Genomic DNA, 20,148 nt, shown 5'->3' with positions numbered 1-20,148 from the left:
ATTAATAAATTGATCTCTTATTATATCTTCTGTTAGATCTTTAAATTTGCATATTGATATATTGATGCAAGTCTTCTAAGTACCGATATATACTGCTCAACTGGTTCTCCAGATTGTTCTGCTCTAGAGAAAAACGTGTGTCTTTCAACTACAATGTTGATTATTTTACCAAAATTCTCTTCTAGAGCTTTTACTATCTCTACATATTCATCAAAATTGCTAGTTCCTGTTCCCTCACTTTCATTAGATTCTTCATCTGCTTGGTTGGTGGAATCTGCTCTAACTCGGACAGGTAATGTTTTTAACACCTTTCTATCCTCAACCCCTAAATTGTGCTTTAACAGTGCTACTTTGCGGGATGATACAAAATCTTCGTCACCTATTGCCTCTAGATAGGTCTCAAAAGACTCAATCCAAACCTCCCAGGGCATAATGGGTTCCCCAGGGTTTTGTAAAAATGTTGGTGGAGCTGTCACAAATGATGAATCCATGCTGGCAGGCACACCAAAATTTAAGAGTTAAGGGCTGTAATTATTTTATAATAATTGCTTGAACTGTATTAATATATATGTATATATATCGCTGTCGGTATATATACATAAATATATACAAGGTTGTTCAAGTAAACATAAGAAGTTAAAATAATTAAAGTAGTCACCATTGCCTTATTGAATAACAGTTCCTTCAAGTAGTTGTTATATATTGTTGGTTTCAGTTATGTGGTGTATTGTTCTTTTAAACTATTAAACCAATAATCACAGTTTCATGTTGGCTCCTGGTGTACTGTCCCTCTAAACTGTACCAATAATCACAAAACCTGGCTCCAAGATCTCACTGACGCTATTCACAAACGAGATGTCATTGCTGCCAATACTCTCCCAGCCTAGCATTCACTGCGCAGGGCTCTCATGTGCAGATCGGTAAATATTCCTTCGTACAAAATTTATTGTGATTGTGTGTTTACACTCAATTAAGAGCTTAAATCTCTTCACGCTCGGCTGCACGAGTTAGACACACATAGTGTTTACTTTCAATTAACAGCTCTCTTCCCTTCAGGCTCCGCTGCACGAGTTAAGACACACACGGTGTTTACTTTCAATTAACAGCTCTCTTCCCTTCAGGCTCCGCTGCACGAGTTAAGACACACACGGTGTTTACTTTCAATTAACAGCTCTCTTCCATTCAGGCTCCACTGCACGAGTTAAGACACACACGGTGTTTACTTTCAATTAACAGCTCTCTTCCCTTCAGGCTCCGCTGCACGAGTTAAGACACACACGGTGTTTACTTTCAATTAACAGCTCTCTTCCATTCAGGCTCCGCTGCACGAGTTAAGACACACACGGTGTTTACTTTCAATTAACAACTCTCTTCCCTTCAGGCTCCGCTGCACAAGTTAAGACACACACAGTGTTTACTTTCAATTAACAGCTGTCTTCCCTTCAGGCTCCGCTGCACGAGTTAAGACACACACGGTGTTTACTTTCAATTAACAGCTCTCTTCCCTTCAGGCTCCACTGCACGAGTTAAGACACACACGGTGTTTACTTTCAATTAACAGCTCTCTTCCCTTCAGGCTCCACTGCACAAGTTAAGACACACACGGTGTTTACTTTCAATTAACAGCTCTCTTCCCTTCAATCTCCACTGCAAGAGTTAAGACACACACGGTGTTTACTTTCAATTAACAGCTCTCTTCCCTTCAGGCTCCACTGCACAAGCTGAAATACAAGAGTTGCCTAATTCGATTCCTTCACTTGACTTGGCTGCATGTTTACTTTTCAATTAACAGCTTCGAAACACAGGCGCTGCCAAACTCGCACTGAAGACAAAGTTTATTTTCAATTCAACGCTTACTCAGCTTCCATTTACAATTCATTCATGCTGAGCCACACATGTCGTAGGCTTTGCATATCTTTAAATAAAGCTTCTTTCGCCTTCACGCTTGTAAGATGATTGTCTCTTCACACTTGACTGCACACTTTGCTTTTAAAGTATAGTTTCTCTTCGGCGCTAATTATCCCTTCACGGTTGGCTGCACACAAAGAGCTGGCATTTAATCTTCCACTCGTTTTTAGGTCTCGGTCTTCACAACGCACATGCGTTGCAAAGCATAAAGACCTTTTCCGAGCACTAAGGCTTTTCAGCCAAGCACCTGCACGCGTTCCATTGCCTTCAATGGCAACGCGTGCACGTCAGGAGATTCACTCGCGGGAGCACGTGGCCCATCTGGTCGCAATTATCCCTCCTGCGAGTGAATCCCTCCCCCCTGCTGCCGTGCGAGTGCTTTTTTTCTTGTTTATATTTTGGAGTCCTTGAGGCCTCCCTCTCTCACGTAGAACTTCTGGTAAATTGAAGGATATTGGTACCTACATGATGTGTTTTAATGTAAACTGGACACCCTTACTATAAGCTCGGCAGACATTGAGCTCTACTCACCTGTATGCATATATTGCACGTGCCATTGTAAGCTCTGCAGCATAGAACACACTCATTTGTGTCTGTGTAATGTGCGTTAGCAGAATCTGCACGTGGCTAGGTGTTCCTCCTCGCTGTAGCTACATGGAGTTCCTTTCATCTTTTTAATACAGCTGCTAGTGTAAACTCAGTGTATATTTATATTAACAAAAACATATAAAAAATATTTGTCAATACATCATAAAACAATTCATATTGAAAGAAGAAAAATAATTATTTTTCTTCTTACAATGTGCTTTGTTTTATGATGTATTGACAAATATTTTCTTTACATAATATGAATTGTTTTATGATGTATTGTGTTGTTTTAATAAATATGATGATGTTTTTATTAATATCATTCAAAAAGATCATAGAATGTTTGATAAATAAAATAAGACATACAATCTATCCTTCTGCTTCTCTGCCCTTATTAGACCTTTGCGGACCATGATTTGTAATTGTATGGGTGTAAATTTGTTAATCTGTTTCTGACTCCACGCTACACCTGATAAGTTGGTTACAAATGGAGTAGTTGTACAATTATAGATCTTATTGAGATTCTCTCCGTACAAAATAAGGAAAAAGGATTCTTGTCTTTTGTTCATCACAGGTGGAGAAGGCATTCAGGATTAATAATTTCCAAGGAATACATCTTCAAAAAGAAAAGCAGATATAAGTTGGTGTTGCATTTAGCGCCCTTACCTGATGTCCTTCTTCGTCCACCGCATTACTGCCTGAAAGGTAAGGGAGAAAAAGGTAGCCTGAGAGCAGCATTTTACACAGGGAGAAGTTTTATATGTGTCTACTGCTCGCCCCATAATGATGTACACAGCATTGGTAACTCCTAGCAATATCCATTACCCCTTCTCAGTTTGCCTTGTTTGTCAGAGGCAAAACCCGGACTGATGTTTGTTTCCATGTCCAATCACTTAATCTCGCGGTGCCTAAAAACATGAATGTTGCATACTGGTTTTACTGAACTGCGTGTTAACCCACAGGGAGCACTGAGGGCAGCGCCTTGATGCACTGGTGGTCTGAGCTCTGCGTGTTTAACCACAAGGTGCACTGAGCACAAACACTGGGTGCAGCTAGTGCAGCGTGACTGACAAATGGAGTGCACTGAGCGCTGCCTGTTAGACACAGGGGGTGCACTAAACGCAGCGTATTTAACACAAGGCGTGCACCAAGCGCTGCGTTTTTGACACGGGGAGCTCTGGGCGCTGTGTCTTGAACTCATGAGGTGCACTGAAAGCAAGAGTTTAACACACTGAACGGTGCATGGTTAACACACGGGTGCACTGAGCGTGGCTTGTTTAAAATATGGGTTTACTGCGTGGTTAACACACGGCGTGCACCAAGCTCTGCGTGTTTGACAAGAGGATCTCTGGGCGTTGTGTGTTGAACGTCACAAACTACATTGAGGGGAATGTGTTTATATAACCAGAAATGCTTGTCTCAAGACAAAAAGTGGGGTTTGTGGGTAACTGCATTGTTTATCTAGCGGTAATGCAAGTGGTATAGAACTTAAACATCTATTTTAGAGATTGGTGTAATTGATAGGGTGTTTATTATGGTAGATGTATTTTAATGCCCATTGACGGTACTGCTTTGGTAAAAGCGCAGCAAAACATACTAGTATAATTATAATAACTGGTATTTATTCCAACCAACAAGCGCCTACAAAGAATACATATGGGCACACAACGATAACTATCCTGAGTTACAATTTGTAAAATCAACAGTGATGAACAGTGTCGACAGTGTTTGCTTTATCTCCACACGCTGTTGTTTGAATGCATTTGTAACACTGCAGCTGCACGTTTGCTTTGCCATTAACAGCAAAGCTAACAAGCATTGGCATAGCTAATAGGTCTCGCCTTTGGGACCTTATAAGTGTTTAGCCATGCAACAGTTGATGTTGTTGCACCAAGGATATTGTACTGTATAACTAAACATCACTTAAAGGTCCCAAAGGCGAGACCTATTGGCTATGCCAATGCTTGTTAACAAGAGTCAAAATGATTTACTTAACAGTAAACCTTACGCATAGCAGGACAATCTCAATCTATTTTCTATGCAGTAATTCATTTATCACAGTGGAAGTTTGATTTATTCTCAGTGCTTCACCAGTCCAAAACAATTCGCATGGACAAAATACGAGTAGAGGTTGTTTATTACATAAGTACAACATGTTATCATGATTTACCGAGTACTCAATATGACGTATGATGTTTTCAGATAAAGGAAATCCCCTGAGGAAGGGCTTTATGCTTGAAATGCATTGGGACAAAATACAATGTGGAATGAAATGCATAGAAAATGAAAAATGAAGTATAAAGAATGAAAGACTCGCTATAAAGAAACGTTTGGAAATGAAAATAAAATTTGCAAACATCATTTGAAAATGTGGAGTAATAATTGAGTGAAAGAAGAAAGGAGTGCAAGGAAGGAGTGGTCCCTGTGATACAGGAAGCACATGTCATAGCATTGTCGCAACTAACCCTGAAAGCTCAGCTGGGTAGCCTACCTATGCACCACCGAAAAATGTGAAAATCACACTACTAACAATAAAAACGTCAAACAAGGAGTGTGTTACCACACCCCAAGTATTTGCTTCAGATTCTCCTCATGCCTGGCCTGTGTTATTGCATTGTTTACATCAGATTCTCCTCATGCCTGGCCTGTGTTATTGCAGTGTTTGCGTCGGCTTCACCTAGGGCCTGGCCTGTGTTATTGCATTGTTTACATCAGATTTTCCTAGTGTCTGGCCTGTGTTATTGCATTGTTTACATCAGATTCTCCTCGTGCCTGGCCTGTGTTAATGCATTGTTTGCATCAGATTCTCCTAGTTCCTGCCCTGTGTTATTGCATTGTTTGCGTCAGATTCTCCTAGTGCCTGCCCTGTGTTATTGCATTGTTTGCATCAGATTCTCCTAGTGCCTGGCCTGTGTTAATGCATTGTTTGCATCAGATTCTCCTAGTGCCTGCCCTGTGTTATTGCATTGTTTGCATCAGATTCTCCTAGTGCCTGGCCTGTGTTATTGCATTGTTTACATCAGATTCTCCTCGTGCCTGGCCTGTGTTATTGCATTGTTTGCATCAGATTCTCCTCGTGCCTGGCCTGTGTTATTGCATTGTTTGCATCTGAATCTCCCAGTGCCTGGCCTGTGTTATTGCACTGTTTACATCAGATTCTCCTAGTGTCTAGCCCGTGTTATTGCATTGTTTGCGTCAGATTCTCCTCGTGCCTTACCTGTGTTATTAGCATTGTTTGCTTCAGATTCTCCTCATACCTGGCCTGTGTTATTACATTGTTTACACCAGATTCTCCTCGTGCCTCGCCTTTGTTATTGCAGTGTTTGCGTCGGATTCACCTAGTGCCTGGCCTGTGTTATTGCATTGTTTGCATCAGATGCATCTAGTGCCTTGCCTGTGTTATTGCATTGTTTGTGTCAGATTCACCTAGTGTCTTGCCTGTGTTATTGCATTGTTTGTGTCATATTCTCCTAGTGCCTTGCCTGTGTTATTGCATTCTTTGTGTCAGATCTCCTAGTGCCTAGCCTCTGTTATTAGAATTGTTTTCGTCATATTCTCCCAACGCTTGGCCTGTGTTATTGCATTGTTTACATCAGATTCTCCTCGTGCCTGGCCTGTGTTATTGCATTGTTTGCTTCAGATTCACCTAGTGCCTGACCTGTGTTATTGCATTGTTAGCATCAGATTCTCCTTTTGCCTGGCCTGTGTTATTGCATTGTTTGCATCTGAATCTCCTAGTGCCTGGCCTGTGTTATTGCATTGTTTACATCAGATTCTCCTCGTGCCTGGCCTGTGTTATGGCATTGTTTGCATCAGATTCTCGTCATGCCTGGCCTGTGTTATGCCATTGTTCGCGTCAGATTGTCCTCGTGCTTGGCCTGTGTTATTGCACTGTTTACATCAGATTCTCCTAGTGTCTGGCCCGTGTTATTGCATTGTTTACATCAGATTCTCCTCGTGCCTTGCCTGTGTTATTAGCATTGTTTGCCTCAGATTTTCCTCATGCCTGGCCTGTGTTATTGCATTGTTTACATCAGATTCTCCTCGTGCCTGGCCTGTGTTATTGCAGTGTGTGCGTCTGATTCACCTAGTGCCTTGCCTGTGTTATTGCATTGTTTGTGTCAGATTCTCCTAGTGCCGTGCCTGTATTATTAGCATTGTTTGCGTCAGATTCTCCCAACGCCTTGCCTGTGTTATTGCATTGTTTATATCAGATTCTCCCAATGCCTGGCCTGTGTTATTGCATTGTTCGCGTTAGATTCTCCTAGTGCCTAGCCTGTGTTATTGCATTGTTCACATCAGATTCTCCTAGTATCTGGCCCGTGTTATTGCATTGTTTGCGTCAGATTCTCCAAACGTCTGGCCTGTGTTATTGCATTGTTTACATCAGATTCTCCTCATGCCTGGCCTGTGTTATTGCATTTTTCACATCAGATTCTCCTAGTATCTGGCCCGTGTTATTGCATTGTTTGCGTCAGATTCTCCCAACGTCTGGCCTGTGATATTGCTTTGTTTACATCAGATTCTCCTCGTGCCTGGCCTGTGTTATTGCATTGTTTACATCAGATTCTCCTCGTGCCTGGCCTCTGTTATTGCATTGTTTGCATCAGATTCACATAGTGCCTGAGCTGTGTTTTGCATTGTTTGCATCAGATTCTCCTCGTGCCTGGCCTGTGTTATTGCATTGTTTGCATCAGAATATCCTCGTGCCTGGCCTGTGTTATTGCACTGTTTACATCAGATTCTCCCAATGTCTGGCCTGTATTATTGCATTGTTTGTGTCAGATTCTCCCAACGCCTGGCCTGTGTTATTGCATTGTTTACATCAGATTCTCCTCGTCACCGGCCTGTGTTATTGAATTGTTTGCTTCAGATTCTCCACATGCCTGGCCTGTGTTATTGCATTGTTTACATCAGATTCTCCTCATGCCTGGCCTGTGTTATTGCAGTGTTTGTGTCAGCTTCACCTAGGGCCTGGCCTGTGTTATTGCATTGTTTACATTAGATTTTCCTAGTGTCTGGCCTGTGTTATTGCATTGTTTAGGTCAGATTCTCCCAACGCCTGGCCTGTGTTATTGCATTGATTACATCAGATTCTCCTCGTGCCTGGCCTGTGTTAACGCATTGTTTGCATCAGTTTCTCCTAGTGCCTGGCCTGTGTTAATGCATTGTTTGCATCAGATTCTCCTTGTGCTCGGCTTGTGTTATTGCATTGTTTGCTTCAGATTCTCCTCATGCCTGGCCTGTGTTATTGCATTGTTTACATCAGATTCTCCTCGTGCCTGGCGCCTGTGTTATTGCAGTGTTTGCCTCGGATTCACCTATTACCTTGCCTGTGTTATTGCATTGTTTGTGTCCGATTCTCCTAGTGCCTTGCCTTGTGTTATTGCATTTTTTTGCGTCAGATTCTCCTCGTGCCTTGCCTGTGTTATTAGCATTGTTTGCGTCAGATTCTCCCAACGCCTGGTTTGTGTTATTGCATTGTTTGCATCAGATTCTCCTCGTGCCTGGCCTGTGTTATTGCATTGTTTGCGCCGGAGTCTCCTAATGCTTGGCCTGTGTTATTGCAATGTTTGCGTCACATTATCCTACTTCCTTGCCTGTGTTATTGCATTGTAAGCGTCACGTTTTTCTAGTACCTCGTCTGCGGTATTGCATTATATGCGCTGCTTTTGGTATGTTATTATTCAAATAGTTGCAGCTTTTCTAACAAACATGGTGCCTTTTATCCCAATCAAGTGCATCTGACTGCAAGGACACTACACTCTCGCTGCAGTAGCAAGCTACTTCCTATTAATGTAGCAACAGACAGCCCAGCATGTCTCCCAGAGATGTCGTATGGTCAGAAACAGTACATAGGTAAGTAGGTATGATGCAAAACCTTTGAGTAAGATTTTAAACGAAGAAGCTACTGTGATAGACGGCAAAACATCAATGTCGAAACATCAGCAGTAGTACAATGGTACATGGAACGATAATAGTAGATTTACACTTCTCTGCAGTGCGTGTCACTTAATGTTCTTTTCTTCCACTCTCATGAGGTGCTTTTTGCAAGGCAACTCTGAGCTCACTGAGTGTGGAGCTTCCACGAATGTCAGAGACGGGCCGTTCCAAAGACAGTAATATAGAAGGTTGAAATATCTGAGTCTTGATTCTGGCAGATGGATGGGTGATCCCTGAGGGGGTGTAGTTGGTCTGTGTGTTACCAAAGCTGTCCAGGGGGTGTAAACAAATGTCAGCAATTTGTGGAGGGCCTTCTTTTGGGTGAGAACCACCGAGCTTCATGCAGTACAGACTTGAGGGGTTGTGTCTGCGCAGGATGAGTTACATTCTAATAGCAAAATGGAGGACCTTGTCCGAAGGGGATTGATGTTACCAAGGACTAACATCTTCAGTTACGGCAGATAGAGAAAGTCCATGTACCTCGAGGTGCTTGAAAAGCTTTCTGCGCTCTGCTGGTGCAAGCAGGATGTTTATTCTTTAGTTGGCATTTGCCAGGGGATGTTCAGATGCAGTGTTTGAATCAAAGCTTGGAGCAGCACTTGTAGCGTTGACTCTTGGAGTCTTGTAGTGTGTGCTGGAGGCGGAAGAACTGTCTTAATGTTCTACGGAGCTCAGAAAATCCAGACTCTCCTTCATCTCAGAGCACGAGGTCTGTGGCTTGACCAGTAGAACTGCAATAAAGAAGATGACCTAGACCAGTTCTACCTCTCCCGACCTTTGAACTGATCATTGAGGAAAGAAGCCCTTGTCTGGAAAGCAGATCCACACAAGGAGCAGCTGAGAGAAGACCCTGCCTGGGAGGAAGATCAGCACATGGGGCAGCTGACAAAAGTCCTCTCTAGGAAGGAAGATCTGCACAAGGCACAGCTGACAGAAGTCCTGCCTGAAAGGAAGAGCCGCAAAAGGCGCCACTGACGGATGTCCTGCCCGGAAGGAAGATCTGTAGAGGGTGCAGCTGACAGTAGTTCTGCCTGGCGGTGACCTCAAAGCAGTGAGGAACCGACAAACAACAAGATGTTTCAAGCCCAGCTAGCCACACTGGACACAATGTACACCAAAAGCCTTATTTATATTTCAGCGGATGGTTTATTCCATCAGAAATGTGACAGGTATCCTGCCCGCCCCATTAAAAATGCATTACATCCTGTGGCAATTATAATAAGGCAGGCAGGATATCTGTCACGTTTTGAAAATGCCTTGGTGTAGTTTGCAAATTTTTACTCTGCGGAACTCCACAAAGTGCCAGGGAAACTCCGCCGCACTCTGCAGACTTCCACAAGTGGCAGAGTTTGTTAAGTTGCACTGTGCTCACTGATTTTTAGTGCCAGGAGTTCAACCCCCACTGTAAAATCAGCATGAACAGCACTACGCATCGTGCCAGAGGGTGATGCTGCTTTCTGCCGCTCTAATTGACATTCTAATTGAATAGCAGCTTCATCAACGAGAATGGCAGATTTTAACACTCGAGTGGTCGCGACCTGCCGTGACCTCCCGCATTGAGAAATCTCGCCAGGAGGAGGTCTAGTGCGTTATATTTTCTCACAAGCGCTCGCCATCTTACCGTTGGCAAACCGCTTGAGAAAAGAACTCCGTTCTGCATGGAGCTTTTAGGAACAAGTCTGCACAGAGTGCGGAGTGGGAAAAACTTTGCGAGCTCCGCCGGCAGAGTGGAATTCTTCACCCACCCCTAGTTTTGAGGCAAAAATCTGTTGGACAAACTCCCAACTAGGCACTATGTCTGCAATAAGTGTTGTAGAAGAAGTGGGATCCATGGCCTTGTGAGTATGAGGCAGTTATCTGACTTCTGATGAACCCCACAGAGTTAGTGCGCCGAAGGACAGGAAATTAGGTCAACTTGAATATGAAAAATATGGAAAGGTAGAAATACCTCATCACCTGTGGTTTACTGACACCTCCTCCCGCTCTGCCAAATGCCTATCCGGTCACAAATGTCATCCAGGGCCCCAAACGGACAATGTCATGCCAGATGCCATGTAATGTTGGAAAAGGGGGGAAAAGAGTAATATGCACACATCTGCTGCGGGGATATGTCAGGTACATTATTGGTTGTGATGGATTCTCTATAAGTACTAAATGACTAATATTGTTGAATATTAAATTATATGAATCAACGTTTGTTTGCCTTATCTGCGCTTATAATGTAAAGGACGGGCCCTACAGTGAACCCCTCGCTCTGTTTTACACAAAAGCCCCGGAAGGAGCTGCATCTTACAGAACTTTATCTACCTTAGGAAGAACTAAAGACTTGCTTTTTAAAGTTGTCTTTCAGGACCAGAACCGGCTGGGTGCTGTAAGCTTCACTAGTTTCAGGGAGATGGACAGATCTTATGGCGATAGGAAACCCCACTCAACTCACAATAAAGTTCCAGTCTTCCAGGTTAGAAGAAACCAGAAATGCTGGAACCTAGGGAGCTGTTGAAAGTGTCAAAGGCGACTTATGAACAGCAAGGTAAAGACAGGAGTTGGTGTTTAAGATGATCTTAAGTGAATAGGAAAGAAATGAGAAGACGTGTGTGAATAGAGTTACTTTTGTTCTATTCTTCGTAAAGAGTTAAATGTGTAAATGTACTTGGGTGCCCCGTGAGCGCCCTTACTCTGTGAACACTGGTAAATCACCTCCTTTTCAGACATTAATAAGATATCACCTGATCAACAGAACTTTTAGTTAAATATCTGTGTATGATGAAATATTCCCTGCTAAGTTTCAAAGGCGGTAAAGAAGAAGGGGAGATTTACTAAGATTTTGCATCATGTTTGCGCCACAAAAGTGATACAAAACAGTGCAAAATCTTTTTTTCCTAATTTACTTTCCATCGCTAAACTTGTTTAGCGCTGGAAATAACGTTAAAGTAATGTGAAGCAGTGCATATCACTGCTTCGCGCTACTTTGCACCATGGGGGCCTGCCAAGGGGGGTGCTTGGGCGTTCCCATGCAACCACCCAAGGTTTCACATGCTAAACCAAATTTACCAAATACAGTAGATTGGGCTTAGCGTGAGAAAACTGCACCCTTTTAAACTAGGCGCAAGGAAAGATAAATGCTTTAATTTCTCCTTCCTTTTCTGACTTTGCATGCGTGCTGCACTGTGCAACACGCATACAAAGTGGGAAAAGCTTTTCCTCATGTGTAGGCATAGTATTATGTATAGGAATTGTCTCTTTCCTGTACAAAACCTAAGCTGGACTCAAACACACACCCTAGCGCTCTGGTGCTAAGGTGTGTGCATGACTCAGGGCCGCTGTAATCCGTGCCGGTGCAAGGGAAAGGGAAGGTGAGAGCCATATCTTTGAAAATATGGTGCTCTCCTGCTCCCTCCCCGTCGCGCAACGCAACGCAGCCTCGCACAGGGGGGCTGTGTGCATTGCTTGGAGATTTAGTAACCGTCCCCCCGAAATGTCTTTTACAACCAGTTAAACATTGTGAATTCTCATTCAATTATGCTTCAATTTAGTAATTTTAAATATCTTTACATCCAACAGAAAACAAGCCTTGAATGTATGAAATGACCTTCATTAATGAAGCGAATGCGGTAAATCTTCAATAACAGCAGAATAAATGAGCTACGGTATTCAGGAAGTCATCAGCGCAGTCGGCGACAGGGGAACCTGCACACAAACTGACAGATCCCGGATGAAGCATAAAGGGCAGTTCAGTGATTATAAGAGTCTGAGCTGTGCACCTCCACGCCACGAGACAAAGAAATGACCTTAGGAAAATGAAGGCAACAACAATAACAAACCGCCTCCTGTATAAACAAGTGTCCAACACCAGCTTTGATCATCGGATCGGTATGATGTGATTACCACAGTGCTCTGTTTTATAAAATAAAGACGAGCCATCATTCCGTGCTCTAGGAGAATTGTAAACTCTTTCTGGCCAAACCACAGTAACCAGAGAAGAGCACAACAGAGCGGAGCCAGACAACTGACGGGTAAAGGAAAGAGGAGTTCTTCTATCTACAATACAACAGACTATTCCAATTTGCACCGTCCAGAAGGAAGATACATCTTTACCTATAAGCGTGCATAGCCATAATCCAATCTAAAGGCACAATCGCCTACAAAGACACATTTTACGTATTAGGAGTGTGGCAAATATTTGGTGGCTATTGCATTTTATTGTTAAAACAGAAATCAAACGTGCAAAATACTGCACACATATAAAGTGTGTGAGAAAAACACAAGTGCTTTATCAGCCATGTCGGCCCATCAGGAAATGCAGTCATGGGATGTAGACAAATATATACCCGACCCACAGACACTAACCAAGAAAAAAGAATCATACACAGACAGCAAGAGCTTTAGTTTGTCATCACTACGCAAGCTTCATCAGCACACGTACACAGGACAAAAACCATTCAAGTGCAGTGAATGTGTTAAGAGCTTTGGTCATTTATCAACCCTACAGATACATCAGCGTACACACACAGGGGAAAAGCCATATCATTGCAGTGAATGTGCAAGGTGCTTTAGTCACTTATCAAACCTCCAAAAACATCAGCGAATACACACAGGGGAAAAACCATTCAAGTGCAGTGAATGTGCAAAGTGCTTTAGTCAATTATCAAGCCTCCAAAATCATCAGCGAATACACACAGGGGAAAAACCATTCAAGTGCAGTGAATGTGCAAAGTGCTTTAGTCGATTATCAAGCCTCCAAAATCATCAGCAAACTCACACAGGAGAAAAACCATTCAAGTGCAGTGAATGTGACAATAGTTTTTGCAGCTCTTCAGCATTAAGGATTCATCAGCGAACACACACAGTAGAAAAACCATTCAAGTGCAGTGAGTGTGCAAAGAGCTTCAGTTGGTTATCACACCTTCAAAGACATCAGCGAACACACACGGGGGAAAAACCTTATCATTGTAGTGAATGTGACAGTAGTTTTTGCAGCTCTTCAGCATTAAGGTATCATCAGCGAACACACACAGGGGAAAAACCATTCAAGTGCAATGAATGTGGGAAGAACTTTAGTCAGATATCAGACCGAAAACGTCATCAGCGAACACACACAGGAGAAAAACCTTATCATTGTAGTGAATGTGACATTAGTTTTTGCAGCTCTTCAGCATTAAGGATTCATCAGCGAACACACACAGGGGAAAAACCATTCAAGTGCAATGAATGTGGGAAGAGCTTTAGTCAGATATCAGACCGAAAACGTCATCAGCGAACACACACGGGAGAAAAACCTTATCATTGTAGTGAATGTGACAGTAGTTTTCCTGACTCTTCAGCATTAAGGTATCATCAGGGAACACACACAGGGGAAAAACCATTCAAGTGCAGTGAATGTGCAAAGTGCTTTAGTCGGTTATCACACCTTCAAAGTCATCAGCGAACACACACAGGGGAAAAACCTTATCATTGTAGTGAATGTGACAGTAGTTTTTGCAGCTCTTCAGCATTAAGGTATCATCAGCGAACACACACAGGGGGAAAACCATTCAAGTGCAATGAATGTGGGAAGAGCTTTAGTCAGATATCAGACCGAAAACATCATCAGCGAACACACACGGGAGAAAAACCTTATCATTGTAGTGAATGTGACAGTAGTTTTCGCGACTCTTCAGCATTAAGGTATCATCAGGGAACACACACAGGGGAAAAACCATTCAAGTGCAGTGAATGTGCAAAGTGCTTTAGTTGGTTATCACACCTTCAACGTCATAATCGATCACACACGGGGGAAAAACCATTCAAGTGCAGTGAATGTGCAAAGTGCTTTAGTCGGTTATCACACCTTCAAAGACATCAACAAACACACACAGGGGAAAAACCATTCAAGTGCAGTAAATGTGCAAAGTGCTTTAGTCGGTTATCACACCTTCAAAGACATAAGCGAACACACACAGGGGAAAAACCATTCAAGTGCAATTAATGTGTACAGAGCTTTAGTCACTTATCAGACCTAAAAAGTCAGCATCGAACACACACAGGGGAAAAAACCTATCATTGTAGTGAATGTGACAGTAGTTTTTGCAGGTCTTCAGCATTAAGGTATCACCAGCGAACACACACAGTAGAAAAACCATTCAAGTGGAATGAATATGGGAAGAGCATTAGTCAATTATCAGACCTACAAAGACATCAGCGAACACACATAGGGGAAAAACTATGATTGCTGTGAATGTTTGAAGAGCTTTAGTCAGTTATCAGCCCTATGAAAACATCAACAAACACACACAGGGGGGAAGCCACTCAAGTGCAATAAATGTGGGAAGAGCTTTAGTCGACGATTAGAGCTGCAAAGTCATCAGCGAACACACAGGGGGAAACATAGAAGGGCACTGAAAGTGAGAAGGGCTTTTGTCAATTTTCGATCCCACACAGCCCTCAGTGAATACACTCCTTCATTTAACTCACATGGAAATAATCCTAGAGATGCAGAGATTCCAGAAAGAACTTAAGAACATCAAAAATTATATTGACCCATCTGAGTACATAGACAAGAGCTAAAGAGTGCAGTTATTGTGAGAGGAATGAATTACAGAAAAAGATAAAATTCAAATTATGTAGGACATTGAAATACCAGATGATAAAAGACATGGATAGCAGTAAAGAAGAAAAACAGATAACAGTATTTGCAGAATTATAAAAGTGTTTGTTTCCAGTGATTGTTCACTTCCGTACACATAACAAAGTGACATGATGTACCAGGATACACAGTGGGAGACAAGCACAATGGCGATTAAAAGAAAAGAAACATTGTTGATTTTTATTTGGTGAAGAAGAGATACAAAGAAAAATATATAATTGCACCTGACCACACTACCTGTAAAAGCAACACTGAACAATACTGGGACTAACAGCGGTATTTTCAGCTAACTTGCCGGATTAGTGATAAAACCTAGAAACCCAACACACCCAGAGTGGACATGTTGTCAGGGCTCTGGAGATGGAAACTTCATTGGTAAAATGCATGTATTACTATTAACAAATGCCACTGCAGTATATCTAATGAACTAAAGTGAAGCACAGGTGTTCAAGAAATAACCTATTTTTAGATATAAGAGCATATACCTTGTTTTTAAGTAACGTTTGCTGCATCTTTTACACACTGTTATCGGTTGATGGTTCAGCTCGTGCCTCTGGCCTTATAACTAAGTGCGACCCGTGGCTCCTCTCCGACTGGGCTCTCCCTATTCATTTTGTGACTTGCCAAAATCTAAATTTTACCAGAATTTAGCCATTGTAAGCAGTAGACTCTGTTTGAAGAATGTGGTGAAATTGCGAAATCCCACATCAAAAGCATATATGTGCCAGGACAATCCGTTGCACTCCCCGCAACTCGTCTTCCACACTTGATTGTCCTTTGTCCTCAAATGTTCTGAAGGATTTGTCGTATGAATGCCAGAAGTGGCAGTGAGACTCATGAAGCTAAAGCTAACAGGAGTGTTTGGATGATAGAGAGGGGGAGAGATAAAGAGAGCGAGAGAGACAAAGAAAGGGGGAGAAAAAGAACAAATTGGAAGGAGGGGGAACGTACGTTATTTGTACTCATCTAAAAATAGAAGAAGCAGCTGAATACATGCCAATGTGTGACATCACCATGGAAATGGGCTGATCACCTGTGAGTTTAATGTTTATTTTTAATACCTATAGACCCATGTCATGCCAATAAACAGGGCACAAGTAAGGAAAATAGCGAAGGAGCCCATTATCATATGCAAATCACAGTGACGTCACATGTAGTGATATCACAAGAAGTGATATCAGGCCCTTATAATAATTTTCACGTGAAAGGTTGACGGCCTGTTTTAAAAACAATAAACAAAAAACATAAAATAATGTAAAAATACGTTTTTGGTTTCAGTTTTTATATATCATGTGTTTTGCCCACTATTAGTTTGTAACTGAACTCGGAAATGACTGAAAGTGTAAATATTTTTAAACAGATATGTGGAACTTGCAAATTACATTTTTAAACAGTTTTCAGTGAATAAATAAAATGTGCTTTTAATTTGCGCTTGTTTCCTGATGTTATTCTTTATCCAGCCCCTAAACCCCAAAGTGTTTCACATTTACAATGTATTAAGCAATAGAAGGACTAATTTTGTCAAGTTCTCTGTTCCTCTCTTGCGCCACTCACACAAACAAACACTCAGAGGCCTGTGTCTGCAGTGCTGGGGCACAAAGTAACAATTACCAGTTGCAGGCTAAGGAGCAAGGTGGAACTGAGTCCCGTTTCTAGATAATAGTGGGGGGACCCCTTCAAACTGTGGCTACCCTCCGACTTGTGCCGTGCTGATAAAGCAATAGTGAATTTGAGTAATTTATGATGAATTGAAATGAGAGAAAGAGAAGAACAGAGCAAGGTGCAGGATATAATAAAGAAAAAGAAAAAAAGAGACACAAGACTTTAACCTGTTCAGTGTATTAGAACTTTAACGTAAACAAGTTGTGCTGTGCGTTATGAACAGGCTGTCACCCCCTTTGTATGTAAATGAGCTTCTGTGACCAGACAACCCAGGCTCCCATCTCTTCTAGCGCGGATGATAATGTGAGCACTGTAAGGTAATCACAAACTAGGACTATATTGAGAAACAATTGGCTTCCAGGTCACACAGCTGTTTTTATGTAGTTCTTTATTAATTTTTTTTCATTTACTTTAATTTGCAGCAATCCTCCAGGTTACTTTTTCTCAGTATTACACTTCAGGTCGCTCATTTATCGGCATGTGTTGTGTCTACACACTGGTCTATGATGGGCCTTCTCAAGGTAGAAGATGCTGTAATAGGAATAATAAATCAGACATATATGAAATTGTATGTAAACAAATGTGTGCCTTTCAGTTATCAGGCACCACCAAACTCACATCTACACATGTAATTGAGCACCAGACTAAAGTCACTCCTCCCTGTATAAATATGTGCCATCAGTAATCGAGGTGATGGTTACGCTGATGCGCACAGCAAATACAGTTTCTGGGATTGTGCGCATTGCCTAACTTTTAATTGCTGAAGTTGCACGCAGTTTCGCTGATGCACACAGCTTATAAGGCTTGTGGATATTGCGCACTGTAAGCAGATCACTGAAGTTCACCCTTAAGTAGTAACTAGGTCAAAACATAGTACGTACCTCATACATAAGGTCACTTCCCCTCCCTTCTTGTTGACATTTCCAGGAGTTCCTTGTCTCTCGTGGCTGAAGTGAAAGAAGGGTTTCGCACATTATGCTTGTGTCTGTGGCATTTCCTTAAGCGCAGAGAGGAAAGCCTCATTGTTAATGCATTGTTTGGGCTCTGAGGGACAAGAATTCTTTGAACACCTTCCTGAACTCTCTGATAGTGACTCTGCCATTCTTAATGAATACGAGATCTGCTTCAAAAAGTTGGACTTGCACCACCTCCCCAAAGTGAGTACTGTCCTTGTAAGATATAACTTCGGGAGAAGGATGCAAAGGCAGGATGAGTCGGTCGAACAGTACATAACTACCTTGCGCAAATTGGCTTCCACGTGCAATTTTGGTGCCGCTTTAGAGGATCGCTTAAGAGATTAGTTCATGTTAGGATGAGCCCTCGACAAAACGAGACATGCCCTGTGGCAAAAAGACACACCATCGCTTCAAGAAGTGCTGACCATAACCAAAAGTCAAGGGCATTCAAAAGTGTGTGTTGATATTATACGCAAGGACAGTACAGGTGATAAAAAGGAGAACATTAATGTCAAGGTAGTGGTGGATAGATTTGTTAAACCCAAATTGAGCACCACTTCAAAGCCCTTTAACACAAAGAATTTTCAGAGGAAGTGCTTCAGGTGTGGCAACTCTGGCCATATGGCCAACTTTAACCCGTTGCGTGCGTCGGACGGCCCCCTAACGTCACAGTGGGCATGTGCGGAGGACGACTAGGGGCTGTCCGAACTGCACCCACTCATTAATATGCCCGCACAGCGGTGAAATTCGCGCCACAGTCAACGGGTTAAAGACTGCCCAGGTTGGAAGGCTATGTGCAAAAAGAGAGAAAACGTCACGTATCAAAAAGCTGCAGATCGGCCCACGGGCATAAAAAAGTCAGGGAAGTTTATCTTTATGAAGAAGATTTGGAAGGAATCAATGTTCTCCCTGTCACAGGGAATGCTAGAGATGGCCCTCAGGAGCTAGTTTTGATCAATGATGCTCCAGTGAGCATGCTCTTCGACTTTGGGGCCAAGATACCGCAAGTCCCCAAAACATTTTATGAGTGTAATCTGCTGGGCAAACTCACCCTGTTGAAGCCAGACATTAGACCAAAAGGTTACGGTATGGTGACTATTGCGTTGCTGGGTTATTTGTGGGTCACAATTGATTTCAAAGGGAGAGTCATCCCTGGTAAAATCTATGTCTCGATGAAGCGGGACTCGCTCATAAGTTGCTTCCATCAACGTGATCTACATAGCTGCCTTTATCCCAATGAGATCTGTCTGCCTAAAATAATTACCACCAGTTAGGGTTGTTAGTAATGCTAATCGAGACTGGATCAAGGAATTCCTTGAGGTCTTTGCTGGTGGACTGTGTTTGTTTCAAAAACTATGTACATTGGATAAAGGTCAAATCTAACTCTGTTCCAAAAACAGCTAAGGTCAGAAATGCACCTCTGTAAGTAAGGGAGAGCATGAAAGTTGAATTAGGCAATCTCTTAGCCAAGTTTATCATTCAAGAAGTTGAAGCAACGGAGTGGGTCTCTCCTGTTGTTATGGCCCGCAAAGCCAATGGGGAGGCTAGGCTCTGTGTCAGCTTGTGGGAGCTCAACAAAGCAGTTATTGTTGATCATTATGCTTTCACCCACATAACTAAAATGCTGTGTTCTCTTGAGTGGGCAAGGCATTTTTCTTCCTTGAACTTGACCTCCGCCTATCACCAGGCCGGCCTTCACTCCTCTTCAGAACATTCAGAGCATTCACACCTCTTCCCAGGACCTTACCTCCTGGGTAACACCCTTTGGTACCTTTAGGTTTCTAAGAATGCCTTTCGACTGATTTCTGCAGCCTCCGTTTTTTAGAGGGCGATGGAGGGCATTCTTGGAAGCCTTCAGGGTTTCAAGGTGTACCCAGATGATGTGCTCATCTTTGGTGTGGATCTTGAGGAACATAATGGGAGGCTGAGGTCAGTATTGAAGAAGTTATGTGATGCTGACCTCACCCTTATTATTGACCAGTGCAAATTTGATGTCAAAGAATTAGAGTACCATGGGCGTTTTGTGTCCGCTGCAGGCATCAAACCTAAACACTCATTGGTAAGCACCATTTTAATTTGCACAACCCTTTGAACAAAGAAGAGTTTGTAAAGTTTCTAAGCATGGCTGAATTTATTACAAGTTTGTTCCGAACTTTGCAGGGAAAACCTCTTGTTTGAGGTCTCTCCTCAAGAAGGGAGGCACATTTGTTTGGTCCAAGGGCTGTGAGGAAGAGTTTGAGTGCATTAAGAAACATCTGAATGAAGCACCTTGTCTAGGAAGGTTTGACCCCACAAAGGAATCTTATCTCATCACTGATGCCAGCTCAAAGGGGTTAGGAGCAGTTCTTTTGCAAAAGGTTGATGGGGAGGTTAAAATGATTATTTTCCTCTCTAGGCCCTTGAGGTGTGCTGAATGCAACTGTTCTGTTGTGGAAAAAGAAGCTCTGGGTTTTTCCTGGGCAGTGCACA

At 42.5% G+C, this 20,148-nt stretch overlaps 1 protein-coding gene across 2 annotated transcripts in view; it reads left to right on the top strand.

Moving 5' to 3' along the window:
* The window catches only part of LOC144806552 (uncharacterized), a 72,044-nt gene extending 55,558 nt beyond the window's left edge, over positions 1–16,486 (top strand). For both annotated transcript variants that reach the window (XM_078672892.1, XM_078672893.1), the window contains exons 2-5: positions 3,071–3,201; positions 8,236–8,355; positions 10,779–10,969; positions 12,001–16,486. In XM_078672892.1, the coding sequence (XP_078529018.1) occupies positions 12,719–14,404 (1,686 nt within the window). In that variant the 5' untranslated portion in view covers positions 3,071–3,201; positions 8,236–8,355; positions 10,779–10,969; positions 12,001–12,718 and the 3' untranslated portion in view covers positions 14,405–16,486. The remainder of the gene's footprint in view (positions 1–3,070; positions 3,202–8,235; positions 8,356–10,778; positions 10,970–12,000) is intronic.
* The last annotated feature ends 3,662 nt before the right edge of the window (positions 16,487–20,148 follow it).

This window comes from Lissotriton helveticus, assembly GCF_964261635.1.
Source record: "Lissotriton helveticus chromosome 1_1 unlocalized genomic scaffold, aLisHel1.1 SUPER_1_unloc_85, whole genome shotgun sequence".
Taxonomy (NCBI): domain Eukaryota; kingdom Metazoa; phylum Chordata; class Amphibia; order Caudata; family Salamandridae; genus Lissotriton; species Lissotriton helveticus.
This window is presented reverse-complemented; position numbering and strand designations above follow the sequence as displayed.